The sequence below is a fragment of the Oreochromis niloticus genome, linkage group LG2 (assembly GCF_001858045.2).
Source record: "Oreochromis niloticus isolate F11D_XX linkage group LG2, O_niloticus_UMD_NMBU, whole genome shotgun sequence".
NCBI lineage: Eukaryota > Metazoa > Chordata > Actinopteri > Cichliformes > Cichlidae > Oreochromis > Oreochromis niloticus.
The window spans coordinates 8,765,088-8,784,687 of NC_031966.2; the positions used below are offsets into that span (position 1 = coordinate 8,765,088).

Genomic DNA, 19,600 nt, shown 5'->3' on the forward strand with positions numbered 1-19,600 from the left:
TCAAATTGGACTTCATTGCTTATTTAGGGTACAGCAGAGCTGCAGAGAGCAAGTCAGGAGGATGTTACCTGTCAATGACCCAGCAGCAGCCCATGTTCAGTTTTAATGTTGTTATAAAGGAATGTAAACCAACGATTTATTGGACTGTAAACTCTGTGTCATTGATTTACCTTTTGGTGAGAGGAAGAAAGTTCTAAACCCTTCTAAAGTAGCTTCTGCTTTGCCCCATTAGCAGTTACCAGAATCAGAATCATTAGCATATCAGTTAACAGGATTAATATCACTGTAAACATGGCTTGAATAGGATGGCTGCCACTACACTGAAGCGACAAATCTGTCCACCACTCTGGGGTTTGTGTACCTGCTGATTCTGCAGATTAAAGGGAGGGTTTGCATGAATTAGAACACTTTAATGTAAAAGCAGTCTGCTTTGGTCCAGGTGTGTCTGTGTGATTGCTTTCTGCCTGTAATACTTTAAAAGCTTAAAGTAAAATCCACCGGCTTTATACAGTTAAGAGTCTGAAACACAGTGTGCACGCTGCTCCTCTCTTCTGCCTCAGATTTGATAACTAAAGGGTCCACCCCAAAACTGGTGTCTTGACAACAAAGTCATCTAGTTAATTAAATTGCTTCCAACATGCTACTACAGGTAACGCTGTAGTATGCACCCAGCCAAACTAAGGCATGCAAAAGTGAAATTGATTGAATGTGTTTGCAGCAGCATAACCCGTTAGTACTAATTGCAAGGCGCAGCATGCGTGACATGACTGGGGGCTGAAGTCTAACTCTAGAAAACTTTGTATACAAAGTATTGTATTGTCAGCAACCTTGAATAAGAGGCGAAACAGCTTCATGAACTAGAAAGAACTTCATTTCATTTCCATGATGGAGGACGGAGAACCTCCACAGAAAACTCAGGTCGTCTCATTCAATGAATGTGTTGAATCAGGTCTAGAGAATTCACACAGACAGAAACACACAGGCAGCAGCTTTCTAAAGAACTATATTTACATAATACTCTTGTTTTACAGAGAACCATATCAAAAGTATAAAATACTTACAAAAAATCCGCTGCAATATATAAAAATAACATCTATCTTCTCCAGATCATTAGGAAAGGCATACATACAAAAAATATATTTATAGACATTTACACAGAGCCCGTTTACAACATTTAACCCAGAAAACCCCAGGAGGCCGAGCGAGGCTGGAAGTCGAAGGCGGGCCCAGGGATCGGCAGCGATTTGAATGGAAACACGAAACCGTCCCCGAGCAACCGATCGGCGACAAAAACAGGAACAAAACAGCGCTGCCGCGAGAACACGCAAACGTGGACAACAGTACAGTAGATAGGACGACCGGGTCACCACTCCACTTTCAACGGAGCAACCCGGCCAGAGTTCCACCTTGCAGAGAACCCTCAGAACGATTCAGTCTGATTAACACCGGCGGTGACAACTGTGTGGACACAACGGAAGATTCATCGAACGCAGATGACGCAGCTTGAAGTCTCTGAATGATGGAACGCCAACGCTGCGTTCCCAGCACGGAGAAAAACATTCCCATTTCTCCTGACCGAGCCCAACGATTGCAGGGATGTTTAGTTCACATTAAATTTCTATTTTAAAACAAAGTGTCAAACTGTCACATGGAAATGTTTCAATTTTATTTTTATACACATTATATTTTTGTATCTTAAATCACATCCAGGTGAGAACAGTGGGATCTAAATCCCGAGTGAGGCCAAATTTTTTTGTACATATGAAGCAGGTGTAAGACGTGGGTGAAAACTATTTTTACTTGACTTCTGCCTTAAATAGCAGGACTGAAATTCTTCAGTCAGGCTCGCAGGGCATTTTACTCTGAATTTGGACTCTCAGGCTCTTCTATCAGCCCACTATCTGTCAGACCAAACACAGGGGTAAATGTCCTCATTAAAGGGCACAAGTTTCCGGGTTTTCCATGCTTTTCTGCTCAGAAACGCAGCTTTAGAGGAGGCGACGGATGATTTCTCTGCAGGTTCTCGTCAGGCTGAATCACAGAATAACATTATGAGTGATTTAAAGGCATCGCGGTTCAGTGCGCCTGTTTGTTTGGACTCTGCGCATTCACCTGGAGGTTCATGTACTGGACTCCGTGACAGACACTTTCCGAGTCCTGCTGCTCGTTTCCCGGCGGCTCGTTACGTTTTTAAAGGACCATTTCTCTGTTTTTTTTTCTTCATTTTCTTGAATCAAATGTAATTGTGGAGGATTTATGAAATCTGCTGGAATATCTGTGAGCCTCCAACAACCAGCTGGCCTCAAATTTAACACATGAAATTCCATAGGGGGAAAAAAAGGCTCGATATTCCAGCAGCTCATTTACCTGAACAAAGAAAGCGCTATTGTTAATTTATTTAAATGTTTATGGAGAAAATCATTTCCCTACAGTATGAAAATCACCCGGCTCGAGCTGTAAAACCAGAAACAAACACATGTTGATTCAGTCCTAAAAATAAAAAAACAAAACAGACATCCAGTGACAAGAAAGGAGTCCCCCCCCCCCCCCCCACACACAAAAAAAAAAACCCAGAGGGATGGTCCTTTAATGTGACTTAATGCTAACGTGGCGGTCGAAGGCAAGGACTGCGGGTTCAGTAGTAATGTTACTGCTGTTTTTGTGCGTGCACACCATTTGTTTGTGTTTACCGTTGACTCGTGTGCAGGTGTTTAGATTTACACTCCTGGTGGAAGAGAACAGAAAGTCTCAGAAACCAGTTTAATCAGTTCAGGCTACTTCACAACAATCAAGAAACCTTCAGGCGAAGGATCACAAACACTTTCAGTCTTTATACTGGGAAAAATTAAACCGAGCTTCAACGCTCTGATTTCATTTTCTTTAAAAACAGCTGATCCAGTATCAGCTGGTGGATTTTTCAGGCTTTGACCCGAATCTCATCTGGCTGCTCTCGGAGCGCCAGTTAGTTCTCGTCCCATTCATCAGCAGATAAACTCTGATGTTTATCAGGTAATGTCCTCCAAATGTGCAATAAAAGGTCGAACACCACACAGCAGCCAATGTTTGGCCCACACCTGACTCTCATTTCATTCCATGTAAAGTGTTCAGCCCGAGACTTTACTTTAGTGAAATGTTTCTGAGTGGCATCAGAAAGTTTAGTTGAATTTAGAAAGTTTGAGGACAGAAGCTGATTAGTGCCGTCCTGTAGGGACGACAGCAGCTTAAAAAAAGGTGGCGATCGTTTAAGAGCCAATTCTTATTATTCATGTAAAAGTCCACTTTTTTTATTCTCCATAAAAACCCCTAATCTGCATTTTAAAAACTGGTTTTATTTGTATCAGTGCATCCAAGTCCAGAATGGAAGCTGATGTCAGGACTGCAACAAAAAATCTTTTAAATGTTTTTTTTGAGGACTTTTCTACCAGGAGTGTTTTTACACACTGAGCGCTTCATCATTAATCTGGTTTCTGAACGGAGCCTCTGAGGACCGCATGGAGATGTTTAACGAATTTCCCCTCAAAACGACAATACGATCAGTTTCATGGTGGACTATCCCATCGCTCTTATTTTGAAAGGTCAGTCACTGCACCAGCCGTTCCTGTCGTGTTTCCCACAGACTCGCTCAGCTGCTTTCCAGAGACTCCATCACCTCATCTCAAATGGATGCCTGCGGATCGCCGCTGATGTGGGCAGATGTTCTGAAGCTGCGGTGAGCTGGGAGGTCATGCCACCTTGAACCTGAAGCAGGTTTAGCGAGCTCACCGCGGCTCCAGAGCAAGAGGACAGCCAGCCGCAGTCCGAACAGTGGGATGAGGAACTTCCTGGACAGGCAGCTGGTTATCTTACTCTATTTTTTAAATATTTATTGATCTAATGAAGAAAGTGTGGTGTTGCCACCTGTGAATTCAGTCTGATCTGTGGGAAACCCCGGAGGAGCTCAGCTGCACGGATCAGCTGACTCAGCTGAACTGCAGCGGCTCAGAGCAGGAATGTGGCTGCTTACAGGAGCTCCGAACACTTTGTGTTTCTTCATCGTGCTGCAACGATTCAACGGCCAGTTTGTGCGTATGCAGTGCTGACAGGTTTCTCTCTGACAGCGTGAGAACGTGACGCGGTTACGCCAGCCTTCTGCGACTAACGCTAACACGTGGCGGCAGCAGGAAGTGGTTGGCAGCTCACTCTGCAGGCTTCGTGCGTGTGCATGCGTGCGTGAGACTAGTGGTGGTTGGCGAGCAGTTCGTCCAGGTCGGCCATCCACTCCTGCGTGTTCTGTCCTTTCAGCAACGAGTCCACCAGGTCACTCTCCGCGGGGAAACTCCCTGACGCCACGTTGTATCCGAATGACACCTGATGCTGCTGCTGACTCACTGTTTGGCTCACCTGGTATCCTTGGTTACACTGTAGTCCCTGGCGACCGTTGCCTTGTGGCTGTCCGAACGCTGCCAGGTTGGGGAGTACGGCCTGGTTCTGGGGGCCCTGCTGCTGATTGGTCATTGGCTGGCCCTGTCTTTGGGGGTTGGGCAGTGCCCTCTGCTGGGGTGCTGCCATGTTTGTCTGCATCATTTGTTGTCCGGGATTCAGACCACCCATCGGACGTCCACCGGGGTTGCCGCCAAAGGGGGCAGAGCCAGATGGCATCTTGGGAATGCAAGGCTGCTGCTGCGGCGGCATGTGGAAGGCATTGGGGGGGCCGCTGAAGGACAGGCCTGCATTACTGGAAGGCGGCTGGTTGACGAGCTGCTGCTGCCAGGCGGTGCTCTGACCGCCCGGCATGCCGCCCCCCATGTTGCCCTGCATGGAGGCCGGGAGACGGGCAGCTCCAGCCACATGAGGCTGCTTTAACATAGCTGCATTGGGCGGCGTCTTCAGATGCTGCTGCTGAGGCAGGGGGTTGTGCCGGTAGGGAGCGCTCATGGTGGTGTTCAGAGACGTCTGGCGCTGCAGACTGGGTTGCTGGGCCAGGTGGTTGGGGTGCATGCTCATGGTGTTGTAGAGGACGTCCACGCCGGCTCCAGCCCCTCCGCCCCCACAGGATGGCTGACTAATGTCAGCCTGACTCACTGTCGGAGGCGGGGCTACGCCACCTGCTGGACCACCGCCCTGACCCATGTTCATGCTCATCATGCCCTGGTTCTGAGGGAACATGCGGGACCCGGGGGCAGGGCCTCCCATGGAGCTGACACTGCCCATTGGCTGAGAGGAAGCTAAACAAAACCAGAAGAACAGAAGAAAACAACAATCAGGAAAACGTGCATCAAAATCTTTTTTCAGAGTGGGCCACATAAGTGGGTCGGCCCAGTGAAGCTCATTAGTCAAACATTTAATCCCTGAGATCTTGTAATAGAAAACAAAAGAATTTTGTTTGTCCCCGTAACTCTAACCCTGCTGGAGCTGAACCGCTGATCTGTTCAGCTACTTTCATTTCCCATTCAAATGAGCGGCGAGCGGCATTTACACAGTCAGGCTGAACCCACAGAAACCAAACTCACTCTGGTTTCACTCGTCCAGGTATAAAACACAGCTGCTCTGAAACACATTTTTAAAGATATTCAACATAAATCTGTTGTCTCATGTTAAATATCAATGAAGGAGAAACCTGTAAGAACGCAGGCTGGGTTTTCATTTCCATGAGTTAACTCGTCACTTTGGAGACCAGACGGTCACGAAATCCTGAACTTTAATAAAAACTCTGCTGGTTTTACAAGGTCCTGATTCTGGCTTCTCTGTTGGCTCCCTGAACGTTTTAGATGTCATTTTAATATTGAATCTTTTGTGTGCTATGACTTTCTGCAGTAACACATCATACCGTTTTAAATGGGATTTATCCTAAGGCCGGAAAACCCGACGAACCTCTGAGCCGTGCTTCTCCATAAACTTGATTGTATTGGAAGCTTCAGCTTCAGCTACCCGAGCTGCAATCTATCTTACGGTCTTTAACCGGTTACAGTTTATGTTTGATGCCCAATTTGTTTGTTCTGTGTTTTTTTTTTTTTCTTTTTACTGGAATTTTCCCATTGGTCGATGATCAACTCTGCATTTTGAGCCTTAAATTATTCTTGAAAAATACATGTTTTCAAAACATTTCATGGTCCGATCTTTCGAAGCACATGCACAACTTATGCCCAAGTGTTGGCACTTTGAGCCTCCTTCCTCCCGCTGATGAGGAAGGAGGCTCAAAGTGAGGAGAGGACTGAGGAGGTCCTCTCCTCAGAGAGAGGAGAAGTCGCTGCCGCTCACTCATTCCTGCCGTTTACAATCCCATACCAAGACGTTGCAGAACACACACTCAAATTACTCCTACTTCCTGTTATGATTACTTAAGTGCCTTTTTTGGTAGTTAATAATTGTGTTAAATTCTGCATTGCAAGGTGTCGTGTAACGTGGTCTTCTGTTTTGATTCTGCTTCTTCTTATATTTTGTGGCCTTTGATTTTGTGATTCTGAACTGAATCACAAAGCATACAATATGAAATAAATAAAGCAAAGTAATAAAAAAAAAGTCCCAGTAAAGGCTGTGATCCTGCTCAGGAGCGTTTCATCTTTTTCCACCTTTTTCTTTCAAAAAATAACCACTTTTTTGTCTTCTGTGTATTCTCCCTGAACAACCACAAGGGGCAGCAATGAGCTCATTCCACATGTGAAAAAGCAGTGGGCAGTTTTTCCAGAGTTTTTCCAGAGTAACAGCTCTGTGACCGTTTTTGCTCAGAGGTGTTCATGCCTGAGAGACCTGAGAAACGTGTGAACACTTCCTGTAGGTGTACCTGTAAACTGGTTGGCCGGCTGCTGTGGGTAAGGGTTCTGATTGGCCGTTGTTCCCGACTGGTCCTGGTACTGTGGAGGAGGTCGGGTCAGGTGTCGCTGCCGCTGCTTCTCCTGCACAGACACATGCAGAGGGTTACTGTGTGGGCCTCAGACGTGCACACTGACCTGTAAATGAGCATAAACTGGTGCATGTGTAAATAAACAGGTTGTGTACTGAGATTCGAGATGCTTGTACGTGAATGTGTAGTGGTATTTATAAATGCGTACACAGTAATCACAGCAGTGTTACTGCAGCAGCAGCTGAAACTTAGGACAGACGCGAGGTGTAATTCATCATCATGTGGCCACTGACGGTGAGCAGTGCAATGACAATAACAGAATAAACTGACCCTCTCGGCGTTCAAGCAGGTTGGAAATGTTGGAACCACCTGCAGGTGAGTCGTACCTGTTCGGCTATAATAATCTGCTGCTGCCTCTGAATGTACTGCTGCTGTTTCTGCTGCTCCAGGATCTGCTGCTGATGATGTTGTTGCTGTTGTTTCCTCGCTGCTGCCTCTGTACTGGTCATGTACACGCTGCCGTGGTTACCCGGCATGGCATTGTTTCCAGGCTTGGACGTCATGGCGTTTGTGGGCCCCGGGCCGTGTGGAGGAGCGGGGTAGCCGTTCTGGTCCTGCAGATGAAGTTTTGTGTTTTGTTACTGAAGAAGAAGTGACACTTTTTTTCTCTGCTCTAAAAAAGCTTCATGTGACTTTGGTAACAGCGTCAGGCAGTTCTTCATGACTCCAGTGCAGAGCTGCTGTCGGGCAAAAAGTTTAACCAGAACATCTCATACGTTACCTGCTGCAACGTTCTCGTTTAGTAACTTTAACCACTTGTTGAGCGATCCTTCCATTCAGAAACTTACCGGTCTTGTCTGTATGAAAACTGACAACTGTTTTTCTTTGTAAAGCTCATGATTTCAGATCTTTAAAGTCATGAAGTTATATGGATTTTTTTGATTTGATTAATATTGTGTGTTCATTCGTCTGATTCTATGCTGGGATCATTTAGGTGTGTCCTAAAGTCCTCTTGACAACAATCTTTATATCTGAAATTATGGAGCTTGTCTTGAAAGCCTCTGATAACCAGCCACCATTTTCACAGCCTAGTAATGCTGTTTCCTTCCTGACCAGCTCTCCTTGAACAACACATTTTACTTTCAAGAATGAAATAAAAGTTAAATAAATTAAAATAAACTTCATCTTGGTTAAAACAACATTTACAGATTAAGTTGGACAGCTTTCAAATGTGATGATCAAGGGGCAGTGGTTCTGAAATCCTCACTAACTATAAATGTAAAATTAGTTTTTGACAACTACTAATTGTTCATTTTTCACTGCACAGAATTCACCTGAAGGATTGCTAGTGCCCCCTTGAGGCTGAGGAGGGAACTACAGGCTCATGATGGATCTACTGCTGAGAATGCACGGTGCACCCTGAGGGGGGAGCTACAGGAAAGGTTATTCCATTCAGGAAGACGTATCCTTGAAATTAGCTGGGAATGTTTATCTTTGAACAAAACGCAGACAGACAGCAGCGCAGGAACAGTGTGTCCTGTCTGCTGAGAGGAAAAGTACAGGCAGGAGCGGCTAAATTTAAATACACAGAGAGGGAGAGAGGGGGAGGGTGGGGTATAAAGTATGAAAGGCTGCTTTGTCATGGCCTCCCTCCCTCCCTCCGTTCGTCCCCCCCCCCCGTGGGAGGGTTAGCAACCAGCTGCTTGACCCAAACAAACACTAAGCAGCAGCTGAACAAAAGGCTGCTGCCCGACTTCACCTGCACCGCTCTGTCTTCACCTGGTGGGCTAACCGACGCTCAACCTGTCCATCTGAGGTCCCCCCTGATTCCTCGCTGGAAACTTTATTTAACTGTGTCGGAGGAATTATTTTGATTAAGTTTAAAACTGTCACTTGTTGCTCTATAAGCCTGAACGTGATTATCGGTGCTGCTCAGCTGCAGCTCTGTAATCAAGAACGGTCACAGTTGTAATCAGATAATCAAAAACACTAATTATTACAGTAATATTAAAAAATGTCCCACGATTTAAGTTCTTCTGTCAGTGTCGGCTCTAAATCAAGTTCGGATCACGTGTGATGGCTGTGTCTCGTGGGTGCTTCTCACCTGTAGGTGTGGCATCTGAGGCCGGTAGGGCTTCTCTTTGTGGCACTGCTGCTGGATCAGTGAAAGCAGGGCCACCTTCTGGTTCGGGTTAGTGGGTCGCGGCGGTCCGGGCCCCGCCTCATAGTGTGACAGAGGTTTGGTGTTGTTGTAGTTCAGCATGACGGCCGGGGCCTGAGTACCTGCTGCTGGAGTGTGGCTGAGAGGCGGCCCTGAAGTCGGGTGCCCCAGCATGTTGGGGTGTCCGGCAGAGCCCGGCATGAAGCTGCCAGCACCCGCCTTTGGAGAGGCCTTGTTGGGCTGACTGGATATCACCATCTGCTTCTGGGCATTGGGATTGAAATCCTGTGAGTAAAGGGAGTTGCTTGTGGATTTGTCCATACCAAACGCACTCGCTTGTGAGCTTTGAGAGGTATTGGGCATCTGGGACCATGGAGAGGTGCCATGGTGGTTGGGGAACTTGGCTCCTGGCTGCTGCTGCTGCTGCTGCTGCATATGTCTGTGGAGGTGCTGGACTCTCTGCTGCCGAACAGCCAGTTCCTGGAGCTGCTGGGCAGGGGACAAGTCTTTGGGCCCCTGAGGGAGGAGGTGGTTGGGTGGAGGCTGGATTTGCCTGGAAGGAGCAGGCTGGGAGGTGGGAAGAGCTGGGGAAGAGGCAGAGGAGGAGGCGACAGGGGAGCTAGTGGGGTGAGGAGGAGCAGCCCCAGAAGGAGTGGATCTGACTTGGGGGGAGCCGGTGCGAGAATCCTGCTCGAAGACGGCAGAGGGTGGGGAAAACTCCGCCTTCACGCTCACCAAATCTGAAGGAAGTAAACTCTGGGAAGACTGTACCCCCCTGCCTGCTCCTCCCCCGACAGCACCACCACCACCCTGAGTGGCTGCCAGTTCCAGAGGGTCTTTGCGGTCCTCAAAGCCATCGTTGAGGATCTCCTGGATGTCTTCGTAGTCCACAGGGAAGTTCAGCTCCTCCATCAGCTCCGTCCACTCCTGTTCGTTCAGTTCAGGGAACAGGCTGTTGTTGCCAACCGGGGGCGGCATGATGGGGAGGATGTCGTCTGGCTCCTGCTTCATCTCTTTCGGATGGAAGTCTGAACCCGGCTCTCTGCCACCGTCCGCCGACTCGCACATGGGCCCGTTAGAGTTGCTGATATCTGGCTTGGAGTCGAGCGGGGAACCGGCGGTGGCGCTGTTGTCCTGGCAGCTTTTCTGGCTCGACGGGAAGCTTTCATAACTGTTGACCTGTCCTCGCAGGTCAGGAGGACTGATGCTCTCCAGCTTCCTCTTCAGAGTCTCCTGCAGTTGGAGCGACAAAAAGAAGCATCAAGAGTTACTCGAAGCAAAACCCCAGATGGTTCAAACCTCAAAGCGAACCTCTGAGTTAAAAAAAACAAACAAACAAACACATAATTTACAAAACAAGGACTATTTACATCTGTAAAAAATGCATTACTACATTTTATCTGACCCAGACCCGCATGTTACACTGGGTCTGAATTCTGACCGGCTGAGAAATAAAAAAAAAAAAAAAAAAAAGAGCGCCACTTTGTTTGGGAAAATAAAATCTAAATGAACGGAAGGCTTTAAATAAAATATTCCATCACAAGGCTGAAAGAGGAGGGCAGGGGTGATTTGGGAATGACCAAGTTACCAAAAACTTTGTTGCACAAAAACAGGATATAACATAAATGATTGTCAATTATACACTCATACTTTGTGGTGCATTAGAAACTGTTCAACTGCTTCTGTTTTTGTGTAATTTGAATTCTTTTTCACTTTGGTATCATCACCATCAGTAGGCACACACACAGCTGAGCTGCAGGGGGTGCGCAGCAGAGAGACAGGTGCTGCTAAAATCACTTGCAGGCCGGCTTACATAAGGGCATAAAGGGCAGTCGGCAGGTCTGACGGCTGCGCTCTGTTGGCAGCTCAACCCGCCCGATCGCAGCACGTCAGCTGATCCTCACACTGCGTGATCGCCAAACACTCTGAACACCTGCGGTACCCGTGATGACGAGCAGGCAGGTGGACACAAGCTCCAAAGTGTCTCCTGCTCTGGAAAGTCAAACAACAGTAATGTGACGCCGCTCCTCAAACCGGCTCTCAGCATCCCTAACCACATGCGGGCTGTGCATGATAACGTGGACTTTTCCTTTAAGCCTTTTTTGTTGTGTTTATGTGACATTACAGAACATTAACAAATAAAACTTTTACTACCAAAAGCAGGCAAAAAAACTAATCTATTAGCACATTTGGGCCAACTTTGAAAGCAAAAGTGGCCCCTGTGTGTGAGCAGATTTATTAAACCAAAATTACTCTGATAAAAGAAAAAGCACCCTCTGAAGTCTGTCGTCATTACTGATTTCCAGGTCTAAAGTCTTCTTCAGTTTCCAAAGATCATCCAGAGCAACCATGAAAATGAGGATCTCCAATGTTTAACCATTTTCAGGCCATATACATATATATATTATAATTGTCAGGGACAATGATGTGCAGAGCTCGCAAAATCGCTAGCCCGACGTCCCGGGGCTAGCGATTTTTCCAGTCGGGCTACCAAAATCTATCTCAGCCCTGCCCGTCGGGCTATCATAGGAAGGAAAAATATATGTCAATGCTTTTGCATTCTTTTGGAAATGTAGCTGGGTAATTATGTCATTGGCATCGATGAGCTACTGTCAATATGTGACATATTGAAATCGCGTTTGAATTTGCTGTTTTTTGCTTTCACTTTGCGATTGCGCGAACTGTGTATAGAGAGCGGCAGTACTGATTGGTGAGTGACGATTAATTGCGCACCAATTCCTCTGACATTGTCTTATCATTCATTAGCTTACTATTCAAACGTGACAAGTGAAATCTCCCGCAGCAAGCTTAAACATGTGAGAGGTTGATTGCGCAGAGAGTCGCTGACCGTTATGTGAGTGCGTGTGTAAAAGCAGCAGGATATATATTTTAGTTCTGCTGAGCCAAATAAGACAGGTCAGGGTGAAGAAGTGACAGCCAAAGAAAAGCTTGCCACAAAACGGAAAAGTTATGACAAATCAGACTATGAGGGAAAAAGAAAGTGCAGCTTTATGGTTTCATGGACAAAAGAATTTCTGTGGCTGGAATATGACAAGCTAAATAACCAGGGGTGCACATAAGTGGTCCGCAGGTGCGCATTCGCTGTCAAAATAAAAAACGCGCACAAGATAAGAAGTTGCAACGCGCGTTTGCGTACATAAGATTTTCTGGAGGAGGACAGACATTTGTTTAGAACTCTTAAAGATGTCGAAGAAGCTCCTTTAAGCAATTACTTTGGTGTTCCTCCACCTCCAAAGAAACGTCAGAAGGAGTCCGAATCGCAAAAGAAGCTCATATTCTTGGAAAAGTGGTTGCAGGAGGTGAGCTGGCTTCAAACAAATGATGAACGCACAGAGATGTGGTGCAGAATATGCCGTGAAAATCCCACTCTAGCGGACAAAAACAGTGCCTTTTATATGTACGCAAACACGCGCTGCAACTTCTTATCTGGTGCACGTCTTTTATTTTGACAGCGAATGCGCACCTGCGGACCACTTATGTGCACCCCTGTAAATAACATAATGTTCTGCCGGGTGTGTTGTTGGTTTTCCCTCGATTTCTGAGTCGACAAGCGCCTTTGTTCTGGGAAAGATATTGCAGACTGAGCAATAATGCATTTCTTGCATTTCTCATGGGTTCTAATGGGGGTCTTTCTTAAAATTACTGGTCCCAGTAACTTTAAGAAAGACCCCCATTAGAACCCATGAGAAATGCAAGAAATGCATTATTGCTCAGTCTGCAATATCTTTCCCAGAACAAACACCAATTGCAAAGAACATACTAAAAATAAACCTGAAAAATCTGTACTATGTTGCAAAGAGTGAACTACCATTGGCAAAATTTAGCAGTCTTTGCAAACTTCAATAAGCAAATGGCCTCGATCTTGGTTCCACTTACCTCTTACCCGTGACTTCAGTGGAAATTTCAAATTCAGGTCCTGACACAGACTGATTCATGGTCTACACAGTTTTACAAGTTCATAGAAATTTCTGTTCAATTAGAACCAAGTATTTGAGCAGATGATTGTAATTTTTATACAATGTTGTAATTTGTGTTTCACAATTTTTTGATTCATGTTTTGTTTGCGTTACAATATTATACTTTAATGTATAATATTGTAAATGAAAAAAAAAAAACAGGAAAGAAAACATCAATAAAAAAAATTGCTCTCTTTTTTTATTCGGGCTACTTAAATTTATTTTTGGGCTACCAAAAACTGAAGAGTCCCTGCCCGAAGGGCTACCAGGGATTTTGAAATTTTGCGAGCCCTGATGTGGGGCTGAAGACACTGAAATCAAACCAAACTTCAGTGAGAAGAATGGCACAGATGATCTATCCACAGCACGATTTTAGTCATTAATGTGCTGCTGTATGATTACTCGCTGTGAAAAATACCTGACCCTCAGCTTCATGTCCACATTGATACCTTAGTTCGCCTCAGAGTCACTCTGATGTTTGGCATCAGGGAAACTGGGGGCTGTAGATACATCGCAAGGTTTTAAAAACTGAGCTTAAAGACGCGGTGCACATGAATCGTGCTGATAAAAACCCGAAAAGGTCAATGATGACCGCTGATTATTATTAAGGGCTTATTTATATTAAATAAAATAAGATACAAAACATTACAACACCTTAAAAAGAACACAGCAGTCAAACATCCTACATCACCTGTTCTTTACTTAACGTGTTCACAAAGTTCAGCGTGCACGCCGTCCGCCCAATGAGGTGACCGTCATTAACCGTCAGCTGTTATCCTGTTTATGGTCACTTTATGGATATGACGCCCAACTTCTCTGGGTTTTTAAATCAGAATGAGCTCCAACTACTTTTGTGTTTTTTGTTACTCAGGTTTTCTCATTTCCTTTCTTACATTCTGTCATCTTGTCCTAAATTTTAAATAATTTGATTATTTTAGATGTACAGCTACTTTTTTCAAATGCGTTATAGAAACAAACTTGACTTTTACAGTCAAAGGGTTAAAAAAAAATTTCAAAACGTCAAATAATCCAGCTACTCCTGCAACAAGTCCTCCTCTAATTTTTTTTTTAGGATCAGACGGAGTCAGTTTGTGCGATTGCATCCATGCTAAGCATCTCGGCAGAGCTTCACCTAAGCGACGAGAATAAGGTGACAGACGGAGGCTGTGACTAACATCATAAATCACTTTAAAAGTCAGTAAAGGCTTCTCAGTTTTACACTTGGAGAAAGCAAAGAGTCGCTCAGAGAAAAACATCATTGTTGTTTTTCGACCGTTTCTTGCCAAATGCTCTGGGAGTCGCTGAGTGTGGGGACTTTCCATCAGTAAATCGACTGCATGTCGTCTCAGATGGATGAAAAAATACACCCGGAGCATACACTGCACACATTAACCGTGTTCATAAACATTAAATACTGGTTGTGATTCAGTGATGCAGGTCAGAACAGGAAGTTATGTCTGTGTTTTTGTGCATCTCCACCTGTGAATATTAACACTTTGTTCACTGATGCAGGCATGTGCTTTAAAACATAGATTTATTTAAAAAAATAAAAGATCACACTGCTTTTAAAGGGGATTTTCTTCCTACAACAAGTCCTAGATCAAAACTCAGCTTCAAAGATGTAAAAGAGGCAGGGTTTAGACTGCTCTGCTCTGACTGGTCGAGCCTTTGCTTTCAGTGTTGCAGATGAGCAACTTTGGCCTTCCTTTCAAAAAACAAACAAACAAACAAACAAACAAACAAAAAAAACCCCGTCCTCGCCAAAAAATTCTGAGAATTTCCTGATTAGCCAGACTGAAGCCAAAGTGGCAGCATCCAAACATTCAGAGCAGCTCATCTCTGACTCCTCTGCTCCTCCCACGACCCTGACGCTTCGCCCGGAAGCTCTGAAAACAGTCTGAGGCCTCACGTTCACCTGTGTGGGCATGCCAACACTCTCGGTTGGTCATGGTGTTTTAGGTGTGTGGCGGCATGTGTTTGCGCATCAGATTCTGAACACAGATGAGTTTCAGTTTCCTTCAGTCACGTTCGCCCACACACTGCCTCTGTTTATAAAACTCACGCTGCCTTCACTGGTGTCTGAGTCAGACAGGCTTTACTTTTTCTTTTTTTTTCTTTTTTCTTTTTTTTTAAAGGCGACCATTTTCAGTTAATGGTTTTTATTCTTAGACTATTCTGAGTAACTCTGCATGACCCTCAGTTCATAATAATCCTTCTTTGTCTAACATGAGCCTCTGTGAAGCTCATTAGTCTAAAATAAGATGCTTTAGCCCCTCCCCCTTCGGGAAAACTTCTTCTTTTTGGCAGGTGGGTGAGAGCGTATCCCCTCTCTGACATCATACCAATCAAAGTGTAAAACAAAACTAAACTGAAATCTACTAAACTGATACCTGAACTTCTGAATGACACATTTTGCCTAATTTATAGGTACTCTGCTCTGATCAGCTGACCAGACCTGTCGTACCACAGGTGTAAACTTTGTTTTTGTTTCTGATGCTCACAGCAGCGATTTAATACGACATTTCACAAAACTGAATATTATCTGCTTGAGTGACTCCCAGAAAACAGAGATAAGGTGACCACGTGAACGCCTTTAAACCTGAAATACAGGTCCCACTCCACACCCATGTTGCTATGGTTACTGACCTGGAGTGAGTCTAACTCCAGGTCCCTCCAGGCGGGGGCAGCCTCAAACAGCTTCTTTTAAACACAAACCTACGTCCCACCGTCTGACCTCCGTAACTAACAGTGACACTGCTGAAACTCATAAAATGTTGTCATAACTCCTGGGACGGTCATGGCTACTCTGTGCATTTTTCCTGAGAAAAAAGGATCATTTCCAAATATTTACAGGGTGATTCATCCTGGAATTTCTGGCTCAGCCTTTGCCACAAAATTCCAGACTATGGGCCCCATTTCTGTTGTCCTGCGAGTATTTTAAGGGCAGAAATCCTGACTTCACAGAGTCACCGCTTTAAACAGGTTCACTGCAGGTTGGTTTGTCCACAGTCAGCTGTTCAGGAACCAGCCTGACATGTCTGATATCAGGCTGGCCAACATACTCTAGGTGAAACCACCCACAGCTCGCTTTCTGCTTTTAGAGCACTGACAGTGTGACAGCCCTACAGCTTCTGCTCCATCATCATCATTATTATCATTATAATTATTATTGCAGATGAATTGCTTTTTTGGCCAAACAATGCTTGACAACTTCTTTTTAATTCAGGAGTGGTGAAAAATGTACCTTTTTTTAAATGGGTCAGCACTGTGTGATAAACACAGTTTTATTGTTTGGTTTAAATATGACAAAGAGCAATATTACGTGCAATTACTTTATGTTCTCTGACACCACATACAGGACACAGGAAGGAAGGAGGGAAGGACAACTAAATGTTTGTGTGACAGCCAATTAGAATACGATGCTCAGAACCCACAGGAAAGGATTCGAGCACAGAACACTTTCAGGTGTTGCTCCTGCTCGTTAACTGACGGACAGAAAAACCCTCAGAGGATCCGATTACACTGAAACATCAGTTGCTCTCTGACTCAGACTCTTATCAGCCAATGTGTTGTGAAAACACTCAGTTTCGCTCAAAACTTCTACACGCACACTCAGTGACATCAGGGAGAGCCAGTTGTAGCCCCGCCTCCTCCCAGCCTTTGCTGAGCGAGGCATTTCCTAACGACGGGAGTTTCCTCTGTGATGAGTCAGCAGTGGGGGGTTTCTGCTCACACTGAGTCACCTCTCAGGGCTTTCGGGCCGCCTCACATTAATGTATGAGGAAATATGAGAACACACACCCCGAGCCTCCACCGCAGCGTCACACCTTATTGATCCTGCATGTAAGCGATCAGCTGCAGGAAACTTCTGAGTGACTAAAACCTCCTCTTCATTTCATCTAACCAGAAAACGGCTGACTGACAGGAAAACAAAAACTACACTGCTGTTTGTTCTCAGGAAGCTCATCTGATCTAAACCCTTCAAAAATCTTTCAGAAGAACAAATTTATTCCATCATCCACAGGCATTTTTAATTCAGCTCGAAATTACTGCAGAAATGCAAATGGTCAAAGGTCAGAGCTGAGAGGTGTCTGAATTTTCAGAGGCGCTGAACAGAGAAGTTTGTCAAAGCGACCACAGCCAAATTTAGGGGAAACACGTCACATGACCACACAGCAAAGCCACAACACACACACAAACACACGAGTGCAAGCGGCTTCACTGATCAGCAGCTTTGTCGTGGTCTCATGTTATTGATTTGGATTTATCAATGGTGGTGATTAGAACTGACTGATTAACTGGGGTATTACACCTAGTGAGTGATTTCAGACTGAGGGGGTGAGGCTTGAAACACTGGCTCATCCTCAGCGCCTTAATCAATAAACTGATCAGCTGGATATACTGTCTTTCAGCCACACCCACCCATCATGAAGAAGCAGCTGTTACCCCAAAACAGTTTGTTTCACACCTGTAGGCTTCTTCCAGTTACTTCCTTCCACAAAAAAGTCCTTGTTTTATGTACTGCTGATTGGCAGATTTCATGATGTAATAAAAAACAAGGTTTCTAAAAGAAAAAATACACTGAATCATTTATTCATTAAATGTTGGAAACAAGTTTTTTTTTTTTTTAAATCTTACTAAAAACAGTTGGACTTAACTGCGTTTTTGGTCTTAAACACCAAGTAAAATAAAATAAAGCTTTAATTGCAGCTCTCATCTATGAATTTCTGCAGTTTAAAAAAAAGAAAGAAAAAATTTTCTTCTACACACCTTAACATCAGCCATGTTGGCACACATTGCACACAGACACGACAATAGATCAGTAAAAGAATAGCACATAGCACAAGAAAAGAATAGTTTTAAATTGCATTGGTGATGGAAGTGTGCACATGTTCCCGCATTCATGGGGGGGGGGGGGGGGTTCTGAGCAGGATGAACAGGGAGTGATACAGTCCCTGGCTAACTATGCTTATAAAAACAGGTGGAATGACACTGGTAGATGAATAAAGACTCTTCAGTATCAGTGCTGTTGTCTCTTGTTTGGACCCTCCAGCTTCTTATGTTGATTTTTATGAAATCTGTGGGTGTGCTCACTCACCACGGTGCTGCTCCTGCTCTGCTCCCCCGTCGTCACCCCGCTCTCCCCGTGCTCCCCGCCGGTTCCTCCTCCGCCTCCCGGCGCTCTCTGCCCGGCCTGGTCGCCGCTGGGCTGGTGCTGCCGGTGCTTGTTGGACCGCTTGGCTTTGGACTGCAGGCAGCGCTGGTGCAGGGCGTAGGTCTGTTGCCGGTCCATCTCCTGCCGCTCCATCATCGCGGCCAAGTAGCGCTCCTCGCAGTTGTTGTGATGCTGCCGGAACTGCTCGATCCTCCGGCGGAGCCGCTCCATCACCTCGCTGCGTCGCGGTGTAACAAAATCCGCCATCATCAATAAAGCCTTGCAGTAAACTCCCGGCTCAGGTTTCGTCCATATATTGCTGAATCTGGCGTCTACACCCCCCCTCACCCTTTACAAAGACTCCGGTGCTGGCTCCATGGAGGCGGCCTTTGTGCTGCTAACGGCCTTCAGTCACACTCACTGCCGGAGAGGAGAGGTCAGGTTTTTGGGGGCAGCGCCATCCAGCCTCCTCATCTACCTGATCTTGTGTACAACAGCTCGTTTAATTAGCTGTGTAAAGCTACCGGAGTCCTGCTAGAGCCTATCTGGTCCTCCCTTTACTCCCTGAGCTGCCCCTGCCCTTTGCTCCTGATCATTTATACCCCAGTCTGAGAGACAGGCTGCTGCCTTCAAACTCACTCCCGCTGGGCTAACTTCGGCTAGCACATTCCTCCACTCTAAATCAAAGCCGGAGCCTAAAAACCTCCCCCCCACTCCACCCCCACCCCCAGAAAATGAGTTAAGCGGAACCTGGTCTGGAGCTAGCCTCCGTCTCCTCGTCCACCTGCCCGTTACCGGCGGTGCTCCGCTTCTGACAGCCTCCTAACGGCTCCACAACTCCCCTCAAACTTTATTCTCCTCGGATGATGGGGGTTAGCTCGGGTAGCATGGGATTAGCTGGCTGGCTAACAACTTGTCAGCTAATGGAAATAAAACTTCACGCGCTTGAAAACAAACTGCCAGACTTTCAGGACACCTGAAGCACAGTTAGAGTTAAAGTCACTTACTGTGAGAGTGCTGCTGTCCGCTCCCCTACAGCATCTGTCCCAGCATCTGTCCTCCGAACAGCTGATCCTCCCGCTAGCCGTTAGCCGCTAGCTACTAACGCTGTTTGGGGTTCGGCTAGCTAGCAAGATAGCTAGCCTGAAACGTTTAAATGAACCATCATACTTTAAATCTATCTCCCCAGAGTTACACCCAAGGATAATCTTTCCCTCGGCTGAGCCCACGTCCGAGATGAGCTGTTTGGGAGCGAATTCCTGGGAAGCGGTGGGATAAGAGTCCCTCTGCGCCTCTTCTATTGTTTTCCAACGAACAAGTTACACCGCCGCCATCTTGAAAACTTTCTCTTTTCCCCTCCTTCATCTGCGTTACAGGAATGTCCCCACCTTTTCCGGTGACGGACAGTAGAAACAGCCAATCAGAAGATGAGACCGAGTGTCCCTCGCGTTTAAATCAATGACCGTAGAACAATACATAACAAACAC

General features: G+C 45.8%; 1 protein-coding gene across 2 annotated transcripts; it reads right to left on the bottom strand.

Moving 5' to 3' along the window:
- Positions 1 to 853: 853 nt before the first annotated feature.
- On the bottom strand, positions 854 to 19,489 carry maml1 (mastermind-like transcriptional coactivator 1). Of its 2 annotated transcripts, none has more exons than XM_005453245.4 (6): positions 19,121 to 19,489; positions 18,057 to 18,533; positions 8,925 to 10,214; positions 7,207 to 7,434; positions 6,761 to 6,872; positions 854 to 5,204 (listed from the first exon to the last, which is right to left on the bottom strand). In XM_005453245.4, exons 2-6 carry the CDS (start codon positions 18,381 to 18,383, stop codon positions 4,216 to 4,218), a joined length of 2,946 nt encoding a protein of 981 aa, XP_005453302.1. In that variant the 5' UTR covers positions 18,384 to 18,533; positions 19,121 to 19,489; the 3' UTR covers positions 854 to 4,215. The 2 variants fall into 2 exon arrangements, with proteins under 2 accessions (XP_005453302.1, XP_005453303.1); XM_005453246.4 differs by having other exon boundaries at positions 18,057 to 18,351; positions 19,121 to 19,488.
- Positions 19,490 to 19,600: the final 111 nt, after the last annotated feature.

Bases quoted from the DNA above. Each gene is read 5' to 3' on its own strand.
- maml1 (XM_005453245.4), bottom strand. From the start codon at position 18,383: ATGATGGCGGATTTTGTTACACCGCGACGCAGCGAGGTGATGGAGCGG. The intron at 6,873-7,206 runs GTACGACTCACC...GTGTCTGTGCAG, and splicing joins AGATTATTATAGCCGAACAG to GAGAAGCAGCGGCAGCGACA. The intron at 5,205-6,760 runs GTACACCTACAG...GGTTTTGTTTAG, and splicing joins GCCGGCCAACCAGTTTACAG to CTTCCTCTCAGCCAATGGGC.